The following is a 23,152-nucleotide window of genomic DNA, read 5'->3' on the forward strand; positions in this document are numbered from 1 at the left end:
GCTTTGCACACAGCTAATGCTCTGGCATAGCTATTGTTCACTTTCATTAATGGTCTTCTATAGTAGTGAGACTGTCCTCCATTGAGGATCAGTGTCTCCTGTAACATGCATCACAGTTAATGCTTATTCTATGATACTCTCTCTTTACAATCAAGTTATTGTAACCTTTTTTAGGGTTGGGAAGATGAGCACAGGTTCCATTTTTCTTCTTGACGTAGGATGTTACCCCTTTAAAACAGTTTATGAAAAACAGTTGCATTTCTAGCTAGAGAATTGAAATCCCACTGAGGGTACTTTAAAGTTCTCAAAGTAACTGGTGCATTTGGAGGGTTGGTAGAGAACAGAGAAAATAATAGTCATCCTGGTATCTGCTACCCAGAGACTGCTAGTTTCATGTACTTCATCTACTTGTGGAGGCCTTTTTAACCTAAGGAAGCCTCTGAAGAAATGCTATACAGACACATGATCATTTTACAGCTGAATCAGAGAAGGTCTGGCCCTATAAGATGTCTGATTGAGAAGCTGCTTAGGAACCATGTGCAATCTGCTCTGATCAGCCTGGAGGAAGAGTGTGGTATGAGTGAAATAATACATATCTGGAGTTTATCATTTGATAATTTATTTAGATATTCCCATGGTGCAGAGAATACTTTCTGTGAAAGAAGCAGAATGAAAGTGAGCTCTGTGTTTGTGTCCAGGTTGCAGCACTGTCATTATATTTGGTTGTGGATGTGAATGAATGGCAATTTGTGGAAGCAGAATGTGTGTGGCATAGCAAATTACCTTTGGGATGTATAGGCCTATAGATGTTGCTGGACTATAATTCCCATCATCCCTTACTATTGGTTATGCTGGCTGGGGCTGATGGGACTTGGAGTCTAACAGCATCTGGAGAGCCTTAGGTTCTTCACCCTTTAATTAAATAAGGCTTACTTCTGAGTAGACATGTATAGGACTGTACTGTTTGTTCCAAAGATCCAAAACCTATTATAGCTTCAGGTGAAGAGAAGGAATGAGAGAGCAAGGTCCTGGTCTTCCATTTTCCCCATGGGAATTCCCTGTTGCGGCTTGAATTTTGATATGAAACTTTTCTGAGGAAGTAATCTTACTGTTCTGTGGTAGTCTGTAAGGTCTGTTCATATTGCATATGTAGAGGCCCAGATGCAGAAGACTGGATGAGTAACACCCTTCCAAAGTCAATTTTGGGTTTCAGATATTCTTTGCCAGTATAGCAGAGAGCATGCTATAAAATAAGCTCTGCCTTGTTCTGGAAGCTTCTTCCTATTTAGTAGTCCTATTGCCAAACTGTACTATTTTCAAAACTCCCCATTGTCCAATTTTTAGGAATACACAATAGATGTATTTTTCCGGCAAAGCTGGAGGGATGAAAGACTGAAGTTCAAAGGACCCATGCAAGTCCTCCGACTTAATAATTTAATGGCCAGCAAAATATGGACACCAGATACTTTTTTCCACAATGGAAAGAAATCAGTAGCTCACAACATGACTATGCCTAACAAACTCTTGCGAATTACGGAAGATGGGACACTGCTCTATACAATGAGGTAAGAATCGCAACATGGCATCTTCTCCTTTTATGAAATCATGTTGTATAATTTATTATTCTTAATGAACAAGTTATTTCTATATTCCTCTTTTTTAAAAAAAGAAAACCACTTATTTTATAATTCTATATCTTGAAATGATGTATAGATCCTGAAAAGGATACATTAAGGATACATTGAATGTAGCTGTTTTTGGTATCAATTTTTCTTCTCTTCTGAGCTTCTCTTTTCACTTTATGACCTTTAAGCTTACTTAAGTTCCACTTAATTCTTTGGGATACTGAAAAGGCTTCATATTTCACTTTAACAAGTTTGGAGATTAGGCTCTTACAGTCCAGTCTTATGGATGAGCTGTAGCTGCTGCAGTGAAAACAGTCTTTTCCTCCATGGCATTAAAGTAGCATCCTGTACATGACAAGTTGGGGTTTGTCTCACTTGGCAAGCCAAGCACACTAATGAGACGGGAAGAACGGGATATTGCTTTGCTGCTTTTACAAGATCCAGAGCTGATTTTGCTCTTCAGAAGGAGCATAGGCATTTCTGGTCTGCTTGGCAGACCCCAGTAAAAGCTTGTGTTCTGGAACAGAAAAAGAGGAAGAGCATAAAAGTACAAGGAACTCTTTTACAAAAGGGCTGGGAATTCTCCTGAAAATCAGCCTCATGTAGTGGTTAGGGTGCCTGACTAGGATGGAGAAGAGCCAGGTTCAAATCTCCATTCCTTCATGAACCTGGAGTTGTTACATGGGTGGCCACAACCAGGTACATCATCTTACGCTCCTTCAATGAATGGAGAGGTATAAACATAGTTAATAAATGGTATATTTCTGACTTTCAGAAATGTGTACCTTCAGCACTGCTCTGTTCTGAATGTAATGATGACGAGCAACCCTGAGCAATAAAAAGGGAACAAATTGAAAGTAATGAAAGCAGGTTAAATGGAGAAGGAGACCAAGAGACCTAGCAGAAATCTAGCTTTGCTATTGCATACTAGACTTTCACAATGCAACTCCATTTTTTCCTGCCTAGTCCTACTGAAATGAACACTGGAGTAAGGGTGTTGGAGCTGGCCTCAAAAGCAAAAATAACCAGTGACTACTGAGTTTTGTTTACTGATAAATTGAGTATTCTATCCACCATTCTAGTCCAAACGTTGAACCCCTCAATGTGGCCGACAGAGAAAACTGAAAACTACAAAGATCCTAGTAATAACATAGCACAAAACATTATTGCTATTGATAAAGATACTTGCAAGGTGACAATAGAAGGGTGAGCAGAAGTGAAAAATGCTTTTTTTAAGCCAAGCGAGCAAGTGTTCTTCAGGAAGCTCAAGCAAATGATAATTTGATATACTACATTAACCAAACTGTGCTGGAATACATATCTTTTATTATAATTTGTATTAAAGCCACTTTTTGCTCCTAAATGTGTACTATTACCTGTGACCCCTTATAGACTCACAGTGAGAGCAGAATGTCCAATGCATTTAGAAGACTTTCCCATGGATGCACATGCTTGCCCTTTGAAATTTGGAAGCTGTAAGTTGACTTTAACAATCATTCCCCCCCCCCCTTCATCCTTCCTTTCCACAGGCCACTTAACAGTCAGAGCAGGAGACTTAAAAGCCTGGAACTGTATGTGTGTACACACATTTTCCAATCACTGCATTTTTATTTTTTAAATGAAGATTTTCTACATGAATAAATGTAATCCTGTCTGGCATAGGCCTTAGCCAAAGAAGGAAATGGCTCCGCTCCAGGTTTATACAACGCACTGTGATAGCACAGCATATAGATAGTTCCTATTTCTTCTTGACGGCAGCTACATTTTACGAGGGAAAGAGGAACTTCAGCAATTTATACAGAGAAAATGTGGATCCTCCAAATGGGAGCAATCCTGTTTTAAATTGAAAATTAATGCAAATAAGTGTTTAATCTATTGGTATACAAGTTCCATTGAAAGAGCAGGATGTACTTACAAACATCATATGCATTTCAGTTGGATTTTAACTCATAGATGTCCTAGTTAATCATTCCCAAAAGGATCATGCGAACTGTAAAGGAGTGTTTTGAACCTCACAAAATACCACAAAGGGTCCGGCTAACCATATATAGCAAAGAGCCTGCTCAGTCTAATGAAGTGATGGCCATTTGAAGTTCACATGTTGACCTAAAGATCTAGACATCAACACAGGCCCTTGCCAATGCCCACCAAGCAATGATTCCCAGTATTACTATTTCATGTCTGTGCCCAAGCTATTTTGAAAATAATTGTGTAGGATCCCATGAAGTGAGAGAGACCATCAGGAGGAATATTTTGCATCAAATTGCCTCCCAACATAATGGATTACCATCTTGGGAAAACCGGGTGACTACTACAGATCTGAGATATAGTAGTCACTCCTTCAGCTGCTATCTTGGGGGAAAGCCACCTTTTGTACTAGATTCCATACCCCGGGTCAGCTTCTCATCCAAAAGATGAGTTTGGGAGTGGTCACAGCTCTGAATATCTTCTGCCTGCCTAGAAGAAGTTCTGTTTACAAAGTGACCTTCTTCAGTGCTGGTGAACCCTATCATTGCACCAACAGCATTAGCGCATTGGGGTGTCAAGATAATACAACTTGCTCCATCAATTATAAATTCTTTTTCCACTGTAAATGCCGTATTTTCCTGATATTTAGTACCTTGATCTATTATGGAGGTCAGCATACTAGCTCTATAATTTCTCCCTGTTGGGTACTAAAACAGAATGACTTACTATGGACTAAAGAGTCTTGCATTTACCAAGTGTGCAGAAAGGAGTGATGGATAGTTTCCAAACTTTGTGCTACCGCGGTTTAAAACAGGGACTCATTAGGAAGATTTCCTTGGGAATTAAAAAGGTGAAACTTATTTAAACTACAACAGAAACCTGATAAGGGAAAAAGAAAGGCATTGGGGTTCTTGCCAAATGCTTTAAACTCAGATAATTCTACTGCTCAAGCAGTTTCAGGGATTTAAATCTAAAATCTGAAGTGGCTGGAAGCAGACTGGTTTGGGTCTTAATTGAAATTGCACAAGTCACGCTGGGGGATGTACATGGTAGACAGAAGGCAAAGTATAAATGGGTTCAAGAGTGATGAAGTCAGACATTTGGACCAAAGTCAGGATATTGTGGTAGGTGCTTTCATACCACATCAGTCAGGCAAATGAGAGAGAAAACTCCCCAGCCTTTACTTGTGCTTTTTGGGTTGATACACTTGGCAAGACTTTCAGAAATGTGGTATATGCCTTCATATCAAATATTCTTAAAATACACCTCTCAGTATTACTGTCATTTCATGGTGTGCATTTGGATAACAGAAAGATAAAGTTCGGCAAACTCACTTCTGCCATGGTCTTCATTGGAATGTTGATGCTGCAAAATAAAATAAACTGTTGGGAGAAAAGACAGTCTTGTTGACAAGAGGAACAGGAAAGGGAATGATGTGATGAGAAACAGAGTAGCCAATTATTACTTTTTTGAGCCATCTTTGGAAATGACTTTCCCCCCTCTAATTAGATGCTTATACGAAATCAGAGGTGATGTACGAATGGACACGGGAACCAGCAAGGTCTGTTGTAGTAGCTGAAGATGGCTCTCGGTTGAATCAATATGATCTCATGGGACAAACCGTAGATTCTGGAATTGTGCAGTCCAGTACAGGTGGGTGATAAATATGGTCTCTCTATCTACTAAGCCAGATCAGCAAGAGTATTATCAATGTCAGGAACTCTGCATAAAATAATGACATAACTCATGAGATGTATTTTTATAATTTATTTTAAATTTGTCCTCTGCCATATGCTCTTCAAAACGCTCTAGTCAGGCCACAAAAGAATAAAAACAATACAACTTAAATTATTTGGTAGCGGAAATAGAAAATATTTTACACCACCAGCAAGCAGCAGTAATCTAACTACCTAAAGCTATCAAAACTTAACACTGAAACTTTTATTCTTGATTGGGATCATATGGTAACTCTGCCTGTTTTGGGGTTCATGTTTTCATAGAGTGGGGCAGGATTTAGCCTTTTAATAATATTGCAGGATGAACACTTTTAGTAAATAATGCTGCTTTATTTGATGTTTGTTTTAAAGACTTGTCTGTGTATGCTTTTTTTTTTTTACAATTGTAAGTCATTTTGAGACATTTTATATAGTGAGCAATGAATAAATGTAAATAACAACAATCACAGAAAAAAAATCTCAGAATCCATATCAAAATATGGTAGTCTCTAGGGAGGGAAGCCCACAGTATAGGCATAACCACCAAAAATGCCCTGTCTTTTGAGGTACTCAACCTTCCTTCAGACAAGGCCAGCACTGTAAGCAGTGCTCCAACTGATGACTGAAGTATATGGGGAGTTCTGTGGAATATTCTGGACAATATTTTTTGGTGTTAAAGAACCCAGGCAGCATACATGCCCAGTGACTAATTGTGATCCAGGACAGTTCTTTTCACATAATGTATAATTTTACCTATGACTTTTACTCCCTGAGTTCCACTTGCATGTTTCACATGCATCTGAGGTGTGGTCTGTTAGGACACTTGAAAGGATTTTATGTTGTGGTTCTGAAATGGTAGACTATCCCATACCAGAAGGAAGCAGAAAACTTTATTTTGTTCCGGGAGGCATTTTGACAAACCACCCATCTTGATTTTACTTGCTGCTCTCTTTTCGGTTTTCTTAAATTGTTATTTTTGAAATGTTTATAGTTTTTAATTTTTTGTTGTCCATTCCCTTGGGTGTTTTAGCTGTGCAAAAGTTGTGGGAAATGGGTTGTGGGATAATAAGTGACAGCTGGGAGAAGATTCAGTTCCTGTCACCCACCTACTCCTTTTGCTGTTAAAATTGAGCACCATTTGTTCATAAGCTTGAGTGTTACCATTTTCTGGGAAAATAAATCACACTGCCTGTGAAGCTCAAGCATATAAACAAACAGAGCTCAGTGTCCATGTTGCATGACATTCTATAAGCTGCCTGGCATGCATACAACTGTTCAACAGCGGGTTATCAAAGCTACCAAAATTAGTTTTATTTTGCCTGTTTCTCCTTCTCCTCTTAATAATAATAATAAGAAGAAGAAGAAGAAGAAGAAGCCATATTAGCAAAACCCAATGGGAGTGGACTTCAAGAAAGGCCCTCATTGGTCTCAGACCAGTGGCGTAGCGTGGGTTATCAGCACCCGGGGCAAGTAATTTGCGCCCCCTAACCCGTGGATTTGCGCCCCCTAACCCGTGGATTTGCGCCCCCTAACCCGTGGATTTCCCTAACCCCCAGATGTTGCGCCCAGTGCGGCCGGCCCCCCCTGCACCCCCCACGCTACGCCACTGTCTCAGACTGAATGGTCAATGAAACCTACCAAATTATCCCATTAAGAAAGCAGCTATTTCTGTTTTACAGAGCTGAATCTGAGGTTCCAGCCACTGTAATATATTGCCTCCCACACAAGCATACTTTCCATGTCAATCATGAACTAAATAAGCATCTCGGAGAGTGCTGAGCTGTATCAGAAATACAGCCTGACGGGTTGCATCTTCAGGAATGTGCAAAACAAACCTTTATTTCCATCCAAAGAAGCCAGGATATGAAAGATCATTTACCCATCCTGCTATTTGTGTTCCCTACAGAAATGTAGTCTTAATGGAAGGAGCATAGTTAAAATTCGAGTCACTGTTCACATCATCTTCTCAATGCTGTCAGGAACGAGGCAGTTCAGGCAGAAAAAATAAGGGATTCCAATTTGCAAAGATATCAAAACAAAATTAGCATAATGGCTTAAAAGACATTAATCACTATTATTTATGATTAGCGCCAAGTTCTGCACAAGATGTTTGCACAGACAAGTAAAAACAAAACAAAGCAGGATAGGAACTTGCATCAAGGAATAAACAATATCAAAGGAACTTATCCAGTGAAGAAGAAAGAAAGCTTACAACACTGCACAGTGGAGATTGGACCCTTTTGAAAGGTTGGAGAGGCCCTCACCTGAAATGTTGCCACATCACTGCTAAATAGATACATACAATGGAGGAACGAGAAAAGGCTAAGCTTGCAAACTGTTCTCTCCCTCCCTGATAACTAGATACATAAACATATGAATAACCCTGGAGGGATATCCTGGGGGCAAATTACGCAGTGAAAGAGTGCATAAGATCTTAGGTTCAGTTATTGTGATACTTTAAATCGGAGGTATGAAGGACGAGGCTCTAGGAAACCTCTGCTTGATAAACCTGAGTCTGTGTTGGAAATAGTGAACTAGAGAGTATATCTATCTATCATCTATCTATATATCATCTATCTATCTATCTGTCTATCTATCTATCTATCTATCTATCTATCTATCTATCATCTATCAACTATCTATCTATATCTATCATCTATCTATCATCTATCTCTATCTATCTATCTATCTATCTATCTATCTATCTATCTATCATCTATCTATCTATCTATCTATCTATCTATCTATCTATCTATCATCTCTATCTATCTCTATCTATCTATCTATCTATCATCTATCTATCATCTATCTATCTATCATCTATCTATCTATCTATCTATCTATCTATCTATCTATCTATCATCTATCTATTTATCTATCATCTATCTATTTATCTATCATCTATCTATATCTATCTATCTATCTATCTATCATCTATCTATCTATCTATCTATCTATCTCTATCTATCTATCTATCTATCTATCTATCTATCTATCTATCTATCTATCATCTATCTATCATCTATCTATCATCTATCTATCTATCTATCTATATCTATCTATCTATCTATCTATCTATATCTATCATCTATCTATCTATCATCTATCTATTTATCTATCATCTATCTATCTATCTATCTATCTATCTATCTATCTATCTATCTATCTATCTATCTATCATCTATCCAGTGCTTTTTTTCTAAAAAAAATGTTTAGAGGTACTCTCATTTTCCTAATCATATTGAAATACTGCCCCTCAATGAGGCCAAACTTAGATTCACAAAATGTTTAGGGGTATGCGTACCCCTGCGTACCCCCCAGGAAAAGCACTGTATCCATCTATCTACATATGCAGACACAGTAGATGAGTCATTAAAAAAAAACAAAACCATTCCAAACCAGACTCAAAGAAATTGAAGAGTGAACTATGAACATTAAAATATATGTTGGGGAGGGAAATGAAAGGATTAATGAAGGCCCACCTTTTAAATCATGTGATTTTCCCTGGCACTTACATAACAAAAGAAAGGTCAAAGGCAGACATTTTGCCTTTTCAAAATTCTGTGTAAGAGAGAGGACACATTTACCTTTTGTGCCACCTCACCTAGAAGCCATTGCAGTGTCTTCAGCAGTAAATAAATTCCATGCATTAATTATCTTGCTCACCTTGTTTTCAATCAATTTCACTGAAATACCTCAGGGATTCTTGATGATTTTTTATATAAAATGACCTGACCCACACCTCTCTGGTTAATCTGGAACACAGAATTTTAGCCATCCACCATATTTTGCAACATTCCAAATATTCTCAGTGGTTTAAACATATCGAAATATTCATTTACATATAATATTAAATAAATACATATTTTGAAATGATAATTCACAGCTAATTGCATTTAATTAAAAGACATATTTTGAGATGGATTTCAAAATGGCAGATTAACATGGAATCATGGCGAATGATTGGTAACATGCAAAAGTAACATGATCTGAAACAGACAGATTTATGCTTCCTGAGGTGACCCCCTCACTATGTAGATAATATATTATATAAATCAATATCATTTTCTTTCTTAAGTTGTCTTTTTCTAATACACTAAACAATCCTGGATTCACAAGCCTTTCAATGAAGCAAAGCCTTCCAGTGCTCCCAGATCATTTTTTTGACAACATTTTGAGGAAGTATTTGTGCAAAACCTACTTAAACCATTAAGAATGAAGCTGAACAAATATTTTTTATGAATAGGTGAGAATCCCTAAAATCAGTGCATTCCAGCAGTTTGCTCTGCCCTTGCCCCCATTAATTCTGCATCCTTGCAAAATTAATTTATACTTTGCTAGACTAAGTAAAGATAGAGTGCTGCTGTGCAACTTCAGATCTTGGTAATATTAAACACCTTAACTGTTTTTGCTTCTGACATATATTTTGGAGTAAGATGTGTAGGAATTGCCTAGAAAACACTCTTTGCACATCTGTTTCACATCTGTATGAGCATTCCCACACCATGCACTGGTCCCCATTAAACTGGCTGAATGTGCCTTCTGATGCTTCACCAAAGACCACTAGGTTTGCCCCTAAGTATTGGCTTATATTTATGTATAGAGAGTGGGACACATATATACCATCCTCCATTTCGCATTGGGACATGATTGGGGGCACCTGCTCAAAAAGATCTAGAACTATTTTATGCATCATTTCTGGTTTGAGGAGATGATTTCCTTTGATTTCAGACCTTCTCATTTCTTTTCTCTGCTGACATTTGTTTTGTTTCAGTTCTCTCTGTGCCGAATACAATACCACATTATTAGACACCCTAAGGAATTTGATCTTTTCAAGATATTAAATTTTCAACTAACTGTCACAAAGGATGAGATTAAAAAGGAGGCGCTTGCTTAATTTCTGGAAAACACCATTTCACAAGGGCCATTAAATAGTTATCAGACACCACCGCGATTTTCATTGAACAATTTGCCCTTTTTAAAAGAGGAAAGCTAAGCCAGGAAACTAATTTATAAAACCAAGATATAGGAAGGGTCTGAAGGACATTTGGGCAAATCACCACTCCTAAAACAAAGTCAGCCCAGTCAAACCCCTCAAATGTCAATCTATGCCAGGGTTGCACAACTTGAGGTGACCAAGGTAAACCCAATCTACCAGCTATGAATAGTGACCATCCCAGATACATGATGACCTCCCCTTATTTTTGCAGTCCTAGAAATGCAACAAAAACAAGAAGCTGCATTTTTGCTGCTGTTGGGACAACACTGCCAACCAGGGCAGATGAGCCGTATTCAGCTTGGTGATCCAAAGGTAGCAGAAACCTGATCTATGCAATCCATGCCACGGTATCCCATAAGCAAAGAGCAGATACTCTCCAGAAGATGTCCAGATAGCAAGATGCTTCTGCTGAGTTTATCCCTATCAGGAGAAGGAGAAAAACAAGAAATAAGGGGTCACTAGCAAAATCTATCCAAATGGAATTTTAAGATGATGGAAAGTGCAGCTTTAAATCATTTGGCATGATTTGGCATGTATCTTACTGATAAAGCCTCTTAGATGATTTTTTTTTTTTGGGGGGGGAGAACACTTCCACTTCCGAAAGTCTAAGCCTGGAATTCTTAACCTTTCCTGAATTTCTTGACTAGCTGTTGCAAAAACAATAAACAACATATCCCACGCACAAAAAGTATACTAGTTTCTGCATGATTTCTGTTCAGTGAATTTGAAGCATGTTGTCCCATAGGAATTTCATTGACGTTTCATTCTTGGGTTTCCCCCCTCCCATTCAGGAGAGTATGTTGTGATGATGACCCATTTCCATTTGAAGAGAAAGATTGGTTACTTTGTCATTCAAACATACCTGCCCTGCATTATGACAGTGATTCTATCCCAGGTATCCTTTTGGCTCAACAGAGAATCCGTTCCAGCAAGAACTGTCTTTGGTAAGTGTCTTGTACACTGGTGACTGGTGCTCAGTTTGACTGGTAAGGGCAAAGTTAAAGGTAAAGGGACCCCTGACCATTAGGTCCAGTCGTGGCGGACTCTGGGGTTGTGGCGCTCATCTCGCTTTATTGGCCGAGGGAGCTGGCGTACAGCTTCCGGGTCATGTGGCCAGCATGACTAAGCCGCTTCTGGCAAACCAGAGCAGCGTACGGAAACGCCGTTTACCTTCCTGCCGGAGCGGTACCTATTTATCTACTTGCACTTTGACATGCTTTTGAACTGCTAGGTTGGCAGGAGCAGGGACTGAGCAACGGGAGCTCACCCCATTACGGGGATTCGAACCGCCAACCTTCTGATTGGCAAGTCCTAGGCTCAGTGGTTTATCCCACAGTGCCACCTGTGTTCCTACTTCCTGATTAGCTATTAGAAAAGGCATGCTGGCTGGGGGCTGGCTGAGGTTGGTGGGGCAGCTCTTCAATTGCCCTTATGGACCAGCCTGCTCTGGTCTTGTAATAAGCAGAATAATTGAGAACAGTTTCCCCCAACCAGTGTTTTAGCACCTCTTATCTCCAGGCTTCTGTGGCAATATCATGGTGTTAGACAATAGCAAGACAAGGACCACAGAAACCAATAAAATGCCGGTCTGTGAAGTCTATGGCTGTATTGTGCAATGCACAAAATATTGCATGGACAAAGAGTGGGCCCCATGCTCTCCAGGCACCAGCAGCTCATCCACTGATGGGATGCCTGCTGAATGTAGGTAGGCCTTCCACAATCCTGCGTGATCAGGGTCCTAGGCTTCTCTGTTGAACAGGCAAGCTCTGTATGGCTGGGCAGTGTGGGAGTGGTGCCAACAGGGGATGCTGCAGCAGGAGTAGGACTAGCATGCACAGCATTGCTCTTTGGGTTTGGTCCATTACTGGTGATGGGGCTTCCATGAAGGATTCTATGAGACACTGTCAGTAGCTCCAGACACAAAGCCTCCTTTCTCAACTGGATGCTCTCCAGATGAGAATTGTATGCAATTGTCTGCTGTATGTGGGAATGGCAGTGCAAAACACCAAGTTAAGGAAGGCTGCACAAAGCAATTCAATTCATTCTGAGAGGTTATATATATTGCATTTGACTAGGTTTTCCCTTCTAAAGCTTTATGTTTAGCTATCATGGAAAAGGAAAACCTCCAAATATTTCATATGAATGTAAACACACAGAAACAAACAGCAGAGTTTGATTCATTATTCTGTGAGTGACCAGGGTGCTTAAATTCCATTTACTTCTCTGTGATTTAGGCTCCAATCCTATGCACATTTACATGAGAGTATAAGCAACTTAACGGGCCTGAGCAGACATTCATAGGATTGTGCTGGACAGGACTATAGCCTTAAAGTCAGTTTTTTTCTACACAAATCGTTATGCAGTTGGAGACATTTCAGAATAGGGATGACTGATAATTGAAAGGTCATATTATTTCCCCCCTCTGACAATAAATAATGCATCTGAATATGGATAGTGCAAGATATTTCTGATTGCTCTGTGTTTTGGCTAACACTTGACACAGTGGAAATATACTGCAGCAGAGATTTAATACATGAAATGTCTGCAGTTGTCAAGGTAACTGGTGAATATGTGATTTAACGCAACGGTAAGCAATGCAACAGAGATACAGACCTCTCACTTTCAGTAAAAGCTCAGCAGCTAGTTAAAATAAAATTGCTCAGCGGCGGGTGAGCAACATCACTACTCAAAATGCAAAGTATATGATCACAGTGGCATTTCCCCTGTTATTTAATCAACATTAGCAATATTTTTCTTATTTCATCAGCATTAGTCTTTAAGCTTGTGGAGAACAGCTTGAAAATGTTGCTGCAGCATGCGAGATAGGGCTCAGAAACCAGAAGACAAATGGAAAGGACTATTCATTTCATCTGAAAACCATTAAGCTGGCTCGTCCAGTTGAGGCATAGCCATAACTGTAATTTGCCTCAGATGCCAAGAGGGATGTGATTCCAATCAGGATTGCCTCAAGATGTTTTTGGTGCCTCAGGCAGAAAAATCCAAATGGCATCTCCTAGTGGTAAACCATCACAATCATCCAATTAACTGACATTTTGCCAGTTCAATGGTACAGCAAGAGTCATATTCAGGAATTATAGTAATCCAGGCCACAGGGAAAGGAGAGTGGGGACAAGTACGCTTCTCCACATGAGGTAAAACCCTGATTTTCCAGATGTCAGCATTGCACAGTGAGCCTACATGAGTATAAGAGGCTCCCTGCTGTGAGGCACAAAATTTGTGGAAGGTGACGGGGGGCAGAGGATGAGAGAGCAGCAGAGCTGGTGTGCCCATCCCCACTCCCACTGTTTCTGTGTTCTGTTTTCAAATTGTTTTAACACCTAAATAGGGTTTCCTTCTGTCCTCTCATGTGGACTTCCTCACCCTGTCCAGTGGTCAGGGACAATCCTGATATGACTTGATTTCTCCAGCTGCAACCTGATGATTTCCTATCATCAGTATTTATGGAAGATAGAAAGCATGGGAACTGCCATAAATTAGGTGACTGCATTGCATTGCAGGTGATTGGACTAGATGACCCTTCGTGTCACTTCCAACTCTCTGTGATTCTATGTTACTGCAATATCTAATGCTGCAATCCTGGGTTCATTTGCCTGGAAGCAAGCACCATTGCCCACAGTGGAAATTTCTTTGATGTAAACATGCACAAGATGGTGTGGTATATATAAAAGTAGCTACCCTGCACATGTTCAATACTATCTGTTTCATTTATGAATGTTTCCCCATAAAACATCACAAAGCAATTAACAAAAAAACAGGCATAAAACAAACTTCAAATCCAATAAAAATATAGAATAGTTGAATGAAAATAATGCCTGTCACTCAGTGTGTTTTATCTATAGCTAGGATGTGAGGTATCTGAAACTCCTTCCCCGTGTCAAGGAGAGCTTGGATTTAGGATTTGCCCACAGCAATGCCTCCTACACACACACACAAACATACAAGCCCTTGGGCACTCTAAAGTAGCACTTTTGATCTTGACTGATCTGTTCCTACATCTATATCTGGTCCAGACTTCCCCTTTGGCGGACTCAAGTTTTTTGATCCAGGGAAGGGATCCCCCAGGCAGAGTGGGAGAAACAACTTTTGCCAATCCCTCCTCCCTTGGTGGCTGCCAGTGCCACTTCTCACATACATCCAAAGGGTCCTCCAAACATCTGGGACAGTGTGAGAGGTAGCATTGAGTGCTACAGGGGTAGAAGACAAAAGCCACACTCCCCTGCTCTGCTTACTGGAGCACACCCCAAATGGAACTCTGGTCAGGGGATGCTCCTGCTGGTGGATCCAATGTCTGCGTTACAAAAAGGACCATGGTATTGCTAAACAAACCTGAAGACGTCTGTAACTAACTACAATGGCATATACTCAAAGCGATATCACAGTTGTGTGGTAGATGGGAGTAGGCAACAGGGTGGTGATTGGATGAGTTCTGAAATGTTCTTACTTTGCTTTGCAGGAGTGACAACTGTGCTGACAATGACCACCCTGAGCATCAGTGCACGGAATTCTCTCCCCAAGGTGGCTTACGCCACTGCTATGGATTGGTTCATAGCCGTGTGTTATGCATTTGTTTTCTCGGCACTGATTGAATTTGCAACAGTGAACTACTTTACAAAGAGAGGCTATGCATGGGATGGCAAGAGTGTTGTTCCCGAAAAGGTAATAATATACATTGTCATATGACCCACTGTACGCATTGCATGGGAAACATGATCCTACAGAACCAAAGTGCTTGAACTTGATAATCTGTCCTAAACATTCTCATTCAAATGTAAGCCCCTCTGAGTTCAATTTACTCTCTCTGTCCCTCCCCTTGAATTAGGACTGTTACAAGGAATCCAGTATCATTAATTCCTCCCAAAGATGTTACAACTCAGATGCTAGCAGTTCCCTTTCAACATTAACAAGCAACTTATTTATGAATTCAGCAGCCCATTAAGATTTTTTTTTTTTAAAAAAAGTTCATATCTGCATTGAAATATGGAATTTACTGCAACTCCTTTTCAGATTGCAGCTAAGAGTGAATCACACATACACATGTGAATTGCTGAGCAATTGCATATATGTGTGAAACAGCTAACATCAATTCAGCACCTCAAAGACAGCTTGCATATCACCCTTGTTGCCATGTCAAAATAAGACTTTTCAGTTGAGAAAATTTGGACATTCAGCAGTGAGCCACCAAGGGATGATTCATCAAATCACAAGACATCAAGTGATGTATATGCACGTGCCATCCAGACCCTTGAGTCTGAAAATAATAGCACTGGGGGAAATTGTGGTGTTGGCAGAAGACTGCACGTTGCTGGAGGCTTTCTTGGAGACGATGCCAAAAGGTTTTTTTTTTTTAAGTAGGCAAGGGGTTGGACAGCGTTCACCTCTGTCAGTTTTCCTGCTCTCTGCCTCTTTTCTCCTACATGTGACATCTCTATGGTCTGTACAGGCCTTTCCAGGCTTCCAGTTCAATTAAATGAATAGAACTAATGGCAAACTAATGGATTTTTCATTTGGAGCTCGTTCATTTGGATTTCCATTCATTTAATTGAAATGAATGGAGAAAATGGAGTTCTCTCATCTAGAGTTCCGTTCTTTTCTGAAAGGAATGTGTGTAGTTTTGCCACACATCTCTGTGCTCAGGTGCACTTGGCAAACATAGAAGTGACACTTTCTCCATGCATGGCTGCCAACCAGTTACTAGCCCTCTCATATGCAGTGCTGTAATGTGATGCACTGGGCTAGCAAATAACTGTTATGAGCTTTTACAGGCACTGCTAGTGAAATTCAATGCTTTTACTACAAAGTCTGCTGCTGCAGCTCAGAAGCTGCTGTGCAAAACAACATGTATAGAATGGGAGATTAGGTGAACAATATAATCTAGGTAGAATTTCAAATGGGGGGGGCATGCATAATAGGAATTGTGCAATCATAGGAATGTCTATTCAAAATAAAATTCCACTAAATTAAATTGATTTTCTCTCAGGGAAGTGTGTAAACAGTGGTATCCCCTTCTTCTACATCCTACTCTGTCAAAGACAGCCTTTTAATTTTTATGGGAAAGGATGCACCCATGCTTACAAGACACCCTTCTGTTAAAACAAACTTATCTATATAAAACAGCCTACATATATATATTCCCTTCAACACATGTGTATTTAAAGTTCCCCATGACCTTTAAACAAATATCAGAAAATTTTGCTCTTCCTAAATGTGCACATCTGCTTTTGTGCATAAATGGCAGGGAAATGCAATCTCATGGTTTGTTTTTTTTACAATATGGAAAAATCCATGTGGAAAACAAAAGGAATGTTTTGCATATTCCTAAAACATACGTATGTTTCGGAGCCGTCCAAGCATTTGACTGGATGGTCGAATGGATGTATTGGATTAAAGTCTATGTTTTCTCATTCCTAGCCAAAGAAAGTAAAGGATCCTCTGATTATGAAAAACAACTCGTTCACAGCACCAGCGACAGCAACTAGCTTCACCCCTAATATCGCAAGGGACCCTGGACTAGCTACCATTGCTAAAAGCGCAACAATAGAGCCAAAAGAAGTCAAATCTGACGCAGCAAAACCTCCAGAACCCAAGAAAACTTTTAACAGCGTCAGCAAAATTGACCGACTATCAAGAATAGCATTCCCATTGCTTTTTGGGATTTTTAATTTAGTGTATTGGGCTACCTATTTAAATAGAGAGCCCCAGCTTAAAGACCAAAACCCTCCTCCTCACTAACCCCATTAACCATATATATAGTTTGTTCAGTCTCTTTTGCACTGGGGATTGTCTTATTAATATTATTATTTTTGGTTTTAAACACACAGCAATTCCCATTTGCTTCATTGCCTCTGTCTTAAAAGAAATTGAGATTTCCTTATTTTATGAAGTAAAAGTATATTATATATATATATAAATATATAATAGAAAAGATATTAATTCTGTACTCTAGGGCTGTAACAATGTGATGTAGACACCTGATTCTGAACCGTGAATCTGAACAAGAGAGGGAAATGTAAGAAATCCAAATCACTTGTAGATAGCCTATTGCTGAATGTTCCCATAACAGATGCTGTACATGTCAGAAGAGAAATATTTTTATGCAAAATGATAGAAGGTAAAGCAGTCTTTATATATGTTCATGTTGCACATATGGTATGGTATTTTCCATTTTTGGAGTGCTACTTATTTTCAGTTCTTTTATAGAATATATACATCTTTCCAAAGTGGTGGATTCCAGAAAATACAATATTTTTCCTAGATTTATTTTTCTTTCTTTCTTTGCCTAAATTACCAACCACCAGTTTAAAAAGTATATAATGTTATTTACATAAAAGGAAGCCTACTTACTAATGGTACAGGTTATCACAGAATAGCACATTTGATTAACGATGATGAATGCTTTAATATGCTCTCTCGCTGCAGTCTTATTTTAAGCATCAGATTGTCACTTGACTTGATAATATTGAATCTATTGCACATTAAGTGCAGAGCTCTAATTACTTCTAACGCGTTAGAGAAATCGACTCTTGGATTATTTACAGGGTGAATTTTTTGTTTTGGTTAGGTTTTTGTTTGTTATAGGAAGGGGGAAAAACAAGAACACAGTTTTGCAAGCTCTAGAAAAGTTGAATGTATTATTTTATAAAACCGTACATTAAAAGCTTTAGATTGAAATATAAGGATAGGAGAAAGACAAAATCTATTATTTCGATAATATTTGTAAATATACAGCATGAGATTGTACATTTTTTTACTTTTTTATGTTCTTAATATATTGTGTACGGTTCACCTCTCTAAGCTCTTAATATGTTATATTTTAAAAAGAAACATATTTAGAGCCTGCAGTTAAAAACAAAAAAGGAGTCAGTGGCATTTAAAAGAAAATGAAAAGACTAAATGTAAGAAAGACAAAGAGGAGAGCTTGGAATTAATTCCATTTGTAAAGTGGCTATCTGTACAGTACTTGCAGGTTGAAGCTGTCATCCAGTGTATATTATTAGGCTAAGACTGGTATGCTCAGGTAACGCGTGAATACAAAAAAATATGGAGTTATATTTGGTAGGAAAATGGTAAAATATTTAAGACAAAAATCATCTGTATATTATTGCTATATTTGCTGATACATAACTGTTAATTATAAGTGATGTAATATATGTAGCATTAAATACAGAAAAAAAAACCATACACAAAAGAATGTACAGGAAAATACATTTTATTGAGTAAACTTATTACATTTCATTTTTACTGTAGCAATATATTTGTAGGAACAATATGTAAGGGCTTTAAATACAAGATGTCCATTTTGCAAGTTATTAGTATTCCCTTCAAAAAAATAATTCTAGCCAGTTTCATTTCTGATGAGAATTTATTTTAAGAGGGGGGAGTCAAATTTCAGAGATGGATATTTTCAAAATGTTGGAGACACTGATGGGGTTTTGGAAGCATTAACGCAGTGGTTCAGAATCCATAACACATGGTAGTGAATGCATTTTAAAAAAACAATGCTACATGGACCTTCAATCAAAATAGCTAATAAGATAGTCAGTTTGATATCTATACATGTTACAGGCAATGTTTTATATACTCTTTCTCAATAAATCAAGAGGTTGCTGCTCACTTAGTATCTACAAAATGAAATAGTTAACTTTTTCTTTAGAAAAGGAGACTTTTTTTAAACAAAAAACTAATGCTTCATTGTCTACCATTTAGTCCTGTCTAAACTTGATGAGCGAATTTGATTGGAGCTTGCTAAAGGAGGATGTGTAATCTTCTGGTATTATGTGTAGATATATGTATAGAAAATAAAATAAAATAAAATAAAATACGACTCTTTAACTTCGGTATTTGTTTATCTTGTTATTTTTGGCGTTTAAACTAGTGTGTTCATTCAGGGCATTTTACCTTCCTAATTATCCATTTTGCTACTTTTTGGTCTGCATTTTGCACATTAGATGTGAATATTACTTAACTAGTCTGCTTTTTTGCTATGCAATGACTGCATAATATCATCTCTTAGTTTGTTAGTCTATGTGAATAGTATATTGTATAAACCTGATTGCACAGTTTATCAAGGACAAGGTATTCTCTCTATGTAGCTTTTTTACAGTGCTTTGCTAAACCATGTAATAATAGTAAGTCTTCCTTGAAAATAATGATACACTCTTATAGAGGACAGTTTCTGTTTACTCCTGGGATAATTTAAAAAACAAAAACAAAAGATGACATTGAATGTTTATTGCACCTCAGTGCAGTGATGTGGCAATAAAACCTAAATCTATAATAGAGGTTGTTTATGGCAGACGCATGTAATGCTTTACAGAGTTTAGCAAAAGCTCGTTATTTTATGTCATACTGTAATTCTAATTATACTAATAAAGTTAAAAAAATACTACGAATAACACAAGTGAATGTTTTTTACTTGGCTTATTTTATGTTTAAACATGGCTTCATTTTAAGACTGATTTGATAAATGATAAGGCAGACAGAAATTTCTTTTGCCATGTTATAGAAAATGAGTGATTTGGAAGGAGTGGCAGAAGACAGCATGTTTGGAAAGGCAGTGCTTTTTTCTGGGGGTAGGCAGGGGTACACATACCCCTAAACTTTTCGTGAATCTTTGCACTTTGGTCCATTTACCGTATCCCCCCCTTGATAAAATGGTGATTTTCTTGAGTCAAAATGAGAGTACCCCTAAATGTTTTTTTTTTAAGAAAAAAAGCACTGTGGAAAGGGATATGAAAAACAGTTGCTGCTGCATAATTTTGGCTACTGTTTTATTTATTTCCTCTTTCTCCCTAATCCTTACTAACCCATTTGTGGCCATTAACTGCATTTGTGGCATTAAAACTGACAAGATAAAATTCCTCAGTGAAAATATGAAGTGTCACATGAGCTGATAAAAGTTTTCCCATAGATGTTTAATCCCAGCCATTCAAAGACAATCCAAAAAACAAAAAATGAAATAAATGTACAGAAGAAGACAATACATTGTCGAACAGTATGTTTTGGTGTGCATGTTTTGCTTATTGGAGGACATTCTCATAAGGTCCAAAAAAGAAAGAAAGAAAGAAAGAAAGAAAGAAAGAAAGAAAGAAAGAAAGAAAGAAAGAAAGAAGTTCTAAATAAAAGCCCACACAAATGAGGAGGGATTATGGAAGTTCTGGCAATGGATTGAGTTTATTAGTTGTTGACACCTTCTGCCCCTCTGCAACTGGGAGACCCACAGCTGCTGAGAATACAACTATACATTTCTTGAGTATCCTGTTTGGTCATGGTTGAAAACTTGTAAATGAATTAAGGGAAGAAGTGATACTTAACCTATCTAGGCTAAAGGCCTTTGCCCCGATAGCATAAAAGAACAAAGCAAAGCAAATGAAGTCAGTAAGTAAGGAAATTGGAAGGCCTTGTTCAAATAAGTTTATAATCTGTTATATGAATGAAAGATCCACAATCTGCATTTTAAAATAATGGTACTTCCAAAGTCCATTATAGAAAAGGGTCCCTTAGAGAAGCTGGTGAGACAAATAAAACAAAGAAACAAAAAAGCAACAGCTGCAAAACCATATGGTAGCAGGTACCTTTTCTTAGTCTTTCTTTAGTGCCAGGTCTGCAGTTACCGCTGCTCTCTAAGCAAAGGTGGAGAAATTTGGGGCACTCCAGATGTTGTTTGATTCCAATCCCCATAAGATCCAGCCAACAGGGGCAGGAGTGATAGGAGCTGTAGGCCAGCAAGAATGGGAGGGCCAGAGCGCCCCCGTCCCTGCCTTAAAGCCACTTTCATGCTGACGTACTCTTGTAGTTCCCACCAACTTCCACTGGTAGCACGATCAAAAAAGTTGAGTTAAAGCATACCATTGTGACTAGAAAGGGGTCTTCATCTGTTTTAGGGACCTAGAGTCCCAATAAACTAGACCTTGCTTCAGCTTGGCTAATGCATTCTGTATGAGAGTTACTGGGGAAAGTTCCATTTCTTTTCCTCATTGGAAAACACCAAACTACTGTAACAAAAGGGAATAGCTTAAGACTTCTGTAGATTTTTTTATTATTATTTTTTTGCAGGTTTGCACCCACTGATTACTGTTGTACGCAACATTGCATGGGTTAGAAAAAAGTGTTTCAAGCAACCAAGATGGTGCACAGGAATTATGCAAATGCACATAGGGAGCTATTTTATAAGTCAGACCACTGGTCCATATAACTCAGTACTCTTTCCACCGGCTGGCACATCTCAGCAGGATTTCAGGCAGGGGTCTCTGCCTGCCATACTAGGAGATGTGAGGACTGCAAACTGCAACCCTCTGCATGCAAAACAGGTGCTTTACCACTAAGGTACAGAAGTGTATTATCAGTCTGTCAAGTTGCTGCTGTGACACTACATCTGATTGCAATTAATGTCAGATAAAACGGGAGAGGCAAAACCTTCTAAATGACAAAATTCCAGAGGCTTGGGTTCTTTTGTTGCCTTTCCGTCTCACTGCAGGCCCATCTCAGCAGACCAAGTGACTTCCTTGATGCTTAGGAACCCATTAGATTCAGCTGCTGTGAAGTTTTCTAAACTGTTTCGAGGGTATTTTGTACTCACAGCATCACTGTCTGTTGTGCACATTGCGAGAAACAGCTATTCATTTTTTAATGAAGTCCTCCGTAAGATAGGCAAAGGGCACTGCCTATTGAATGTGATATGAAACCCAAGATGAGCTCTGAGCTCTGCTTTTCAGAGGTAAAGGGGATTTTGATTTGCACTCTATAAACAGAAAAGAATGGGTTTGATGGTTTTTTTCACCTGCTGTTCAAGGATCTGATGTGCCAAGGACCAAGAACGGCACAACAGAGGCTGCTTTATCTGATATGTACTTGGTGCAAAATTTAGATTTAAAGCTTAATCATTGACATGGCTTTGATGCAAATGTTGATTTGTCATCTAATGTGACAGAAATTGAGTATTAGCAGCACAAGGCAGCCAAAGCTGGCTGTGACTTGAAAGCATTGGAAGGGGACACAATTACAATTCCCTGCAAGTCTCTTTGATTTCAGTAGGATGTAGGGCACAATCTTTCTTACATTATTTCTGTCAATTTCATTTTACATTTTCTAACAACAATATTTGAAAGAAAAGTGAAGAACAATTGCCTTTTACGTTCCCATTCATGTGGTTGATATGTGCAGTGTGTCTCTCCCACGCGTTTTACTTTGTGTTACTGCCATTACAAGAGAAGAGCGAGACAATGGGATAGGGGGATTTTAAAGCCTCTGTTCCATAGTTAGCGACAGTTTGGCAAGCTGATGATCCCCAGTCTTCTCTGCAACCACTGACTACTCTCTAAATCAGTGTTATAGGGTAGTAGGTATTTGAGACATGCCTCTGAAATAATAAAGAAAGCACACACACCCATCTCTGGGGTTGTTAGACTCTGACTCCCATCAGCCCCAGCTAGCATGGCCAATGGTTAGGAATGATGGGAGTTGTAGTCCAACAACATCTGGCTGCATGTTGGCAACCAAAGAAATAAAGAAATCTTCTTTAGAAGGTGATTATGATGACAGCAACAATAACAACACAGCACTTTGAAACACTACAGATTGGGGGAGATAAGGCTGGACATGGGGAATGCCCTTAAGATTGTGTGTTTCATCAACTGCTTCCCTCCTGTCCTTCACTGACAGCTGGGCTGTAGACAGCTCTTCTGCAGCATGTGAGAATTTGTGGATTGGGGTTATCCAGCTATCAGCTATCATCTTGTTGACACTAAGAAGTAGGCAGCAGATTTGGGCAAAACTCAAACCTTAGAGTGGGGTAGTTTGGAAGGATTCTGGCCTTGCTTGAGGTAAAG

The 23,152-nt window shown here is 38.8% G+C and overlaps 1 protein-coding gene across 6 annotated transcripts in view; it reads left to right on the forward strand.

The window, feature by feature from the left end:
• GABRA1 (gamma-aminobutyric acid type A receptor subunit alpha1) overlaps positions 1–19,161 on the forward strand; it is a 37,905-nt gene extending 18,744 nt beyond the window's left edge. For all 6 annotated transcript variants that reach the window (XM_081851623.1, XM_081851624.1, XM_081851625.1 and 3 more), the window contains 6 exons: positions 1,345–1,565; positions 3,018–3,100; positions 5,103–5,246; positions 11,099–11,251; positions 14,782–14,984; positions 16,737–19,161. In XM_081851623.1, coding sequence (XP_081707749.1) covers positions 1,345–1,565; positions 3,018–3,100; positions 5,103–5,246; positions 11,099–11,251; positions 14,782–14,984; positions 16,737–17,057 — 1,125 coding nt within the window. In that variant the 3' untranslated portion in view covers positions 17,058–19,161. The remainder of the gene's footprint in view (positions 1–1,344; positions 1,566–3,017; positions 3,101–5,102; positions 5,247–11,098; positions 11,252–14,781; positions 14,985–16,736) is intronic.
• The last annotated feature ends 3,991 nt before the right edge of the window (positions 19,162–23,152 follow it).

The sequence above is a fragment of the Podarcis erhardii genome, assembly GCF_964252035.2.
Source record: "Podarcis erhardii genome assembly, chromosome: 2".
In the NCBI taxonomy this organism is placed as follows: domain Eukaryota; kingdom Metazoa; phylum Chordata; class Lepidosauria; order Squamata; family Lacertidae; genus Podarcis; species Podarcis erhardii.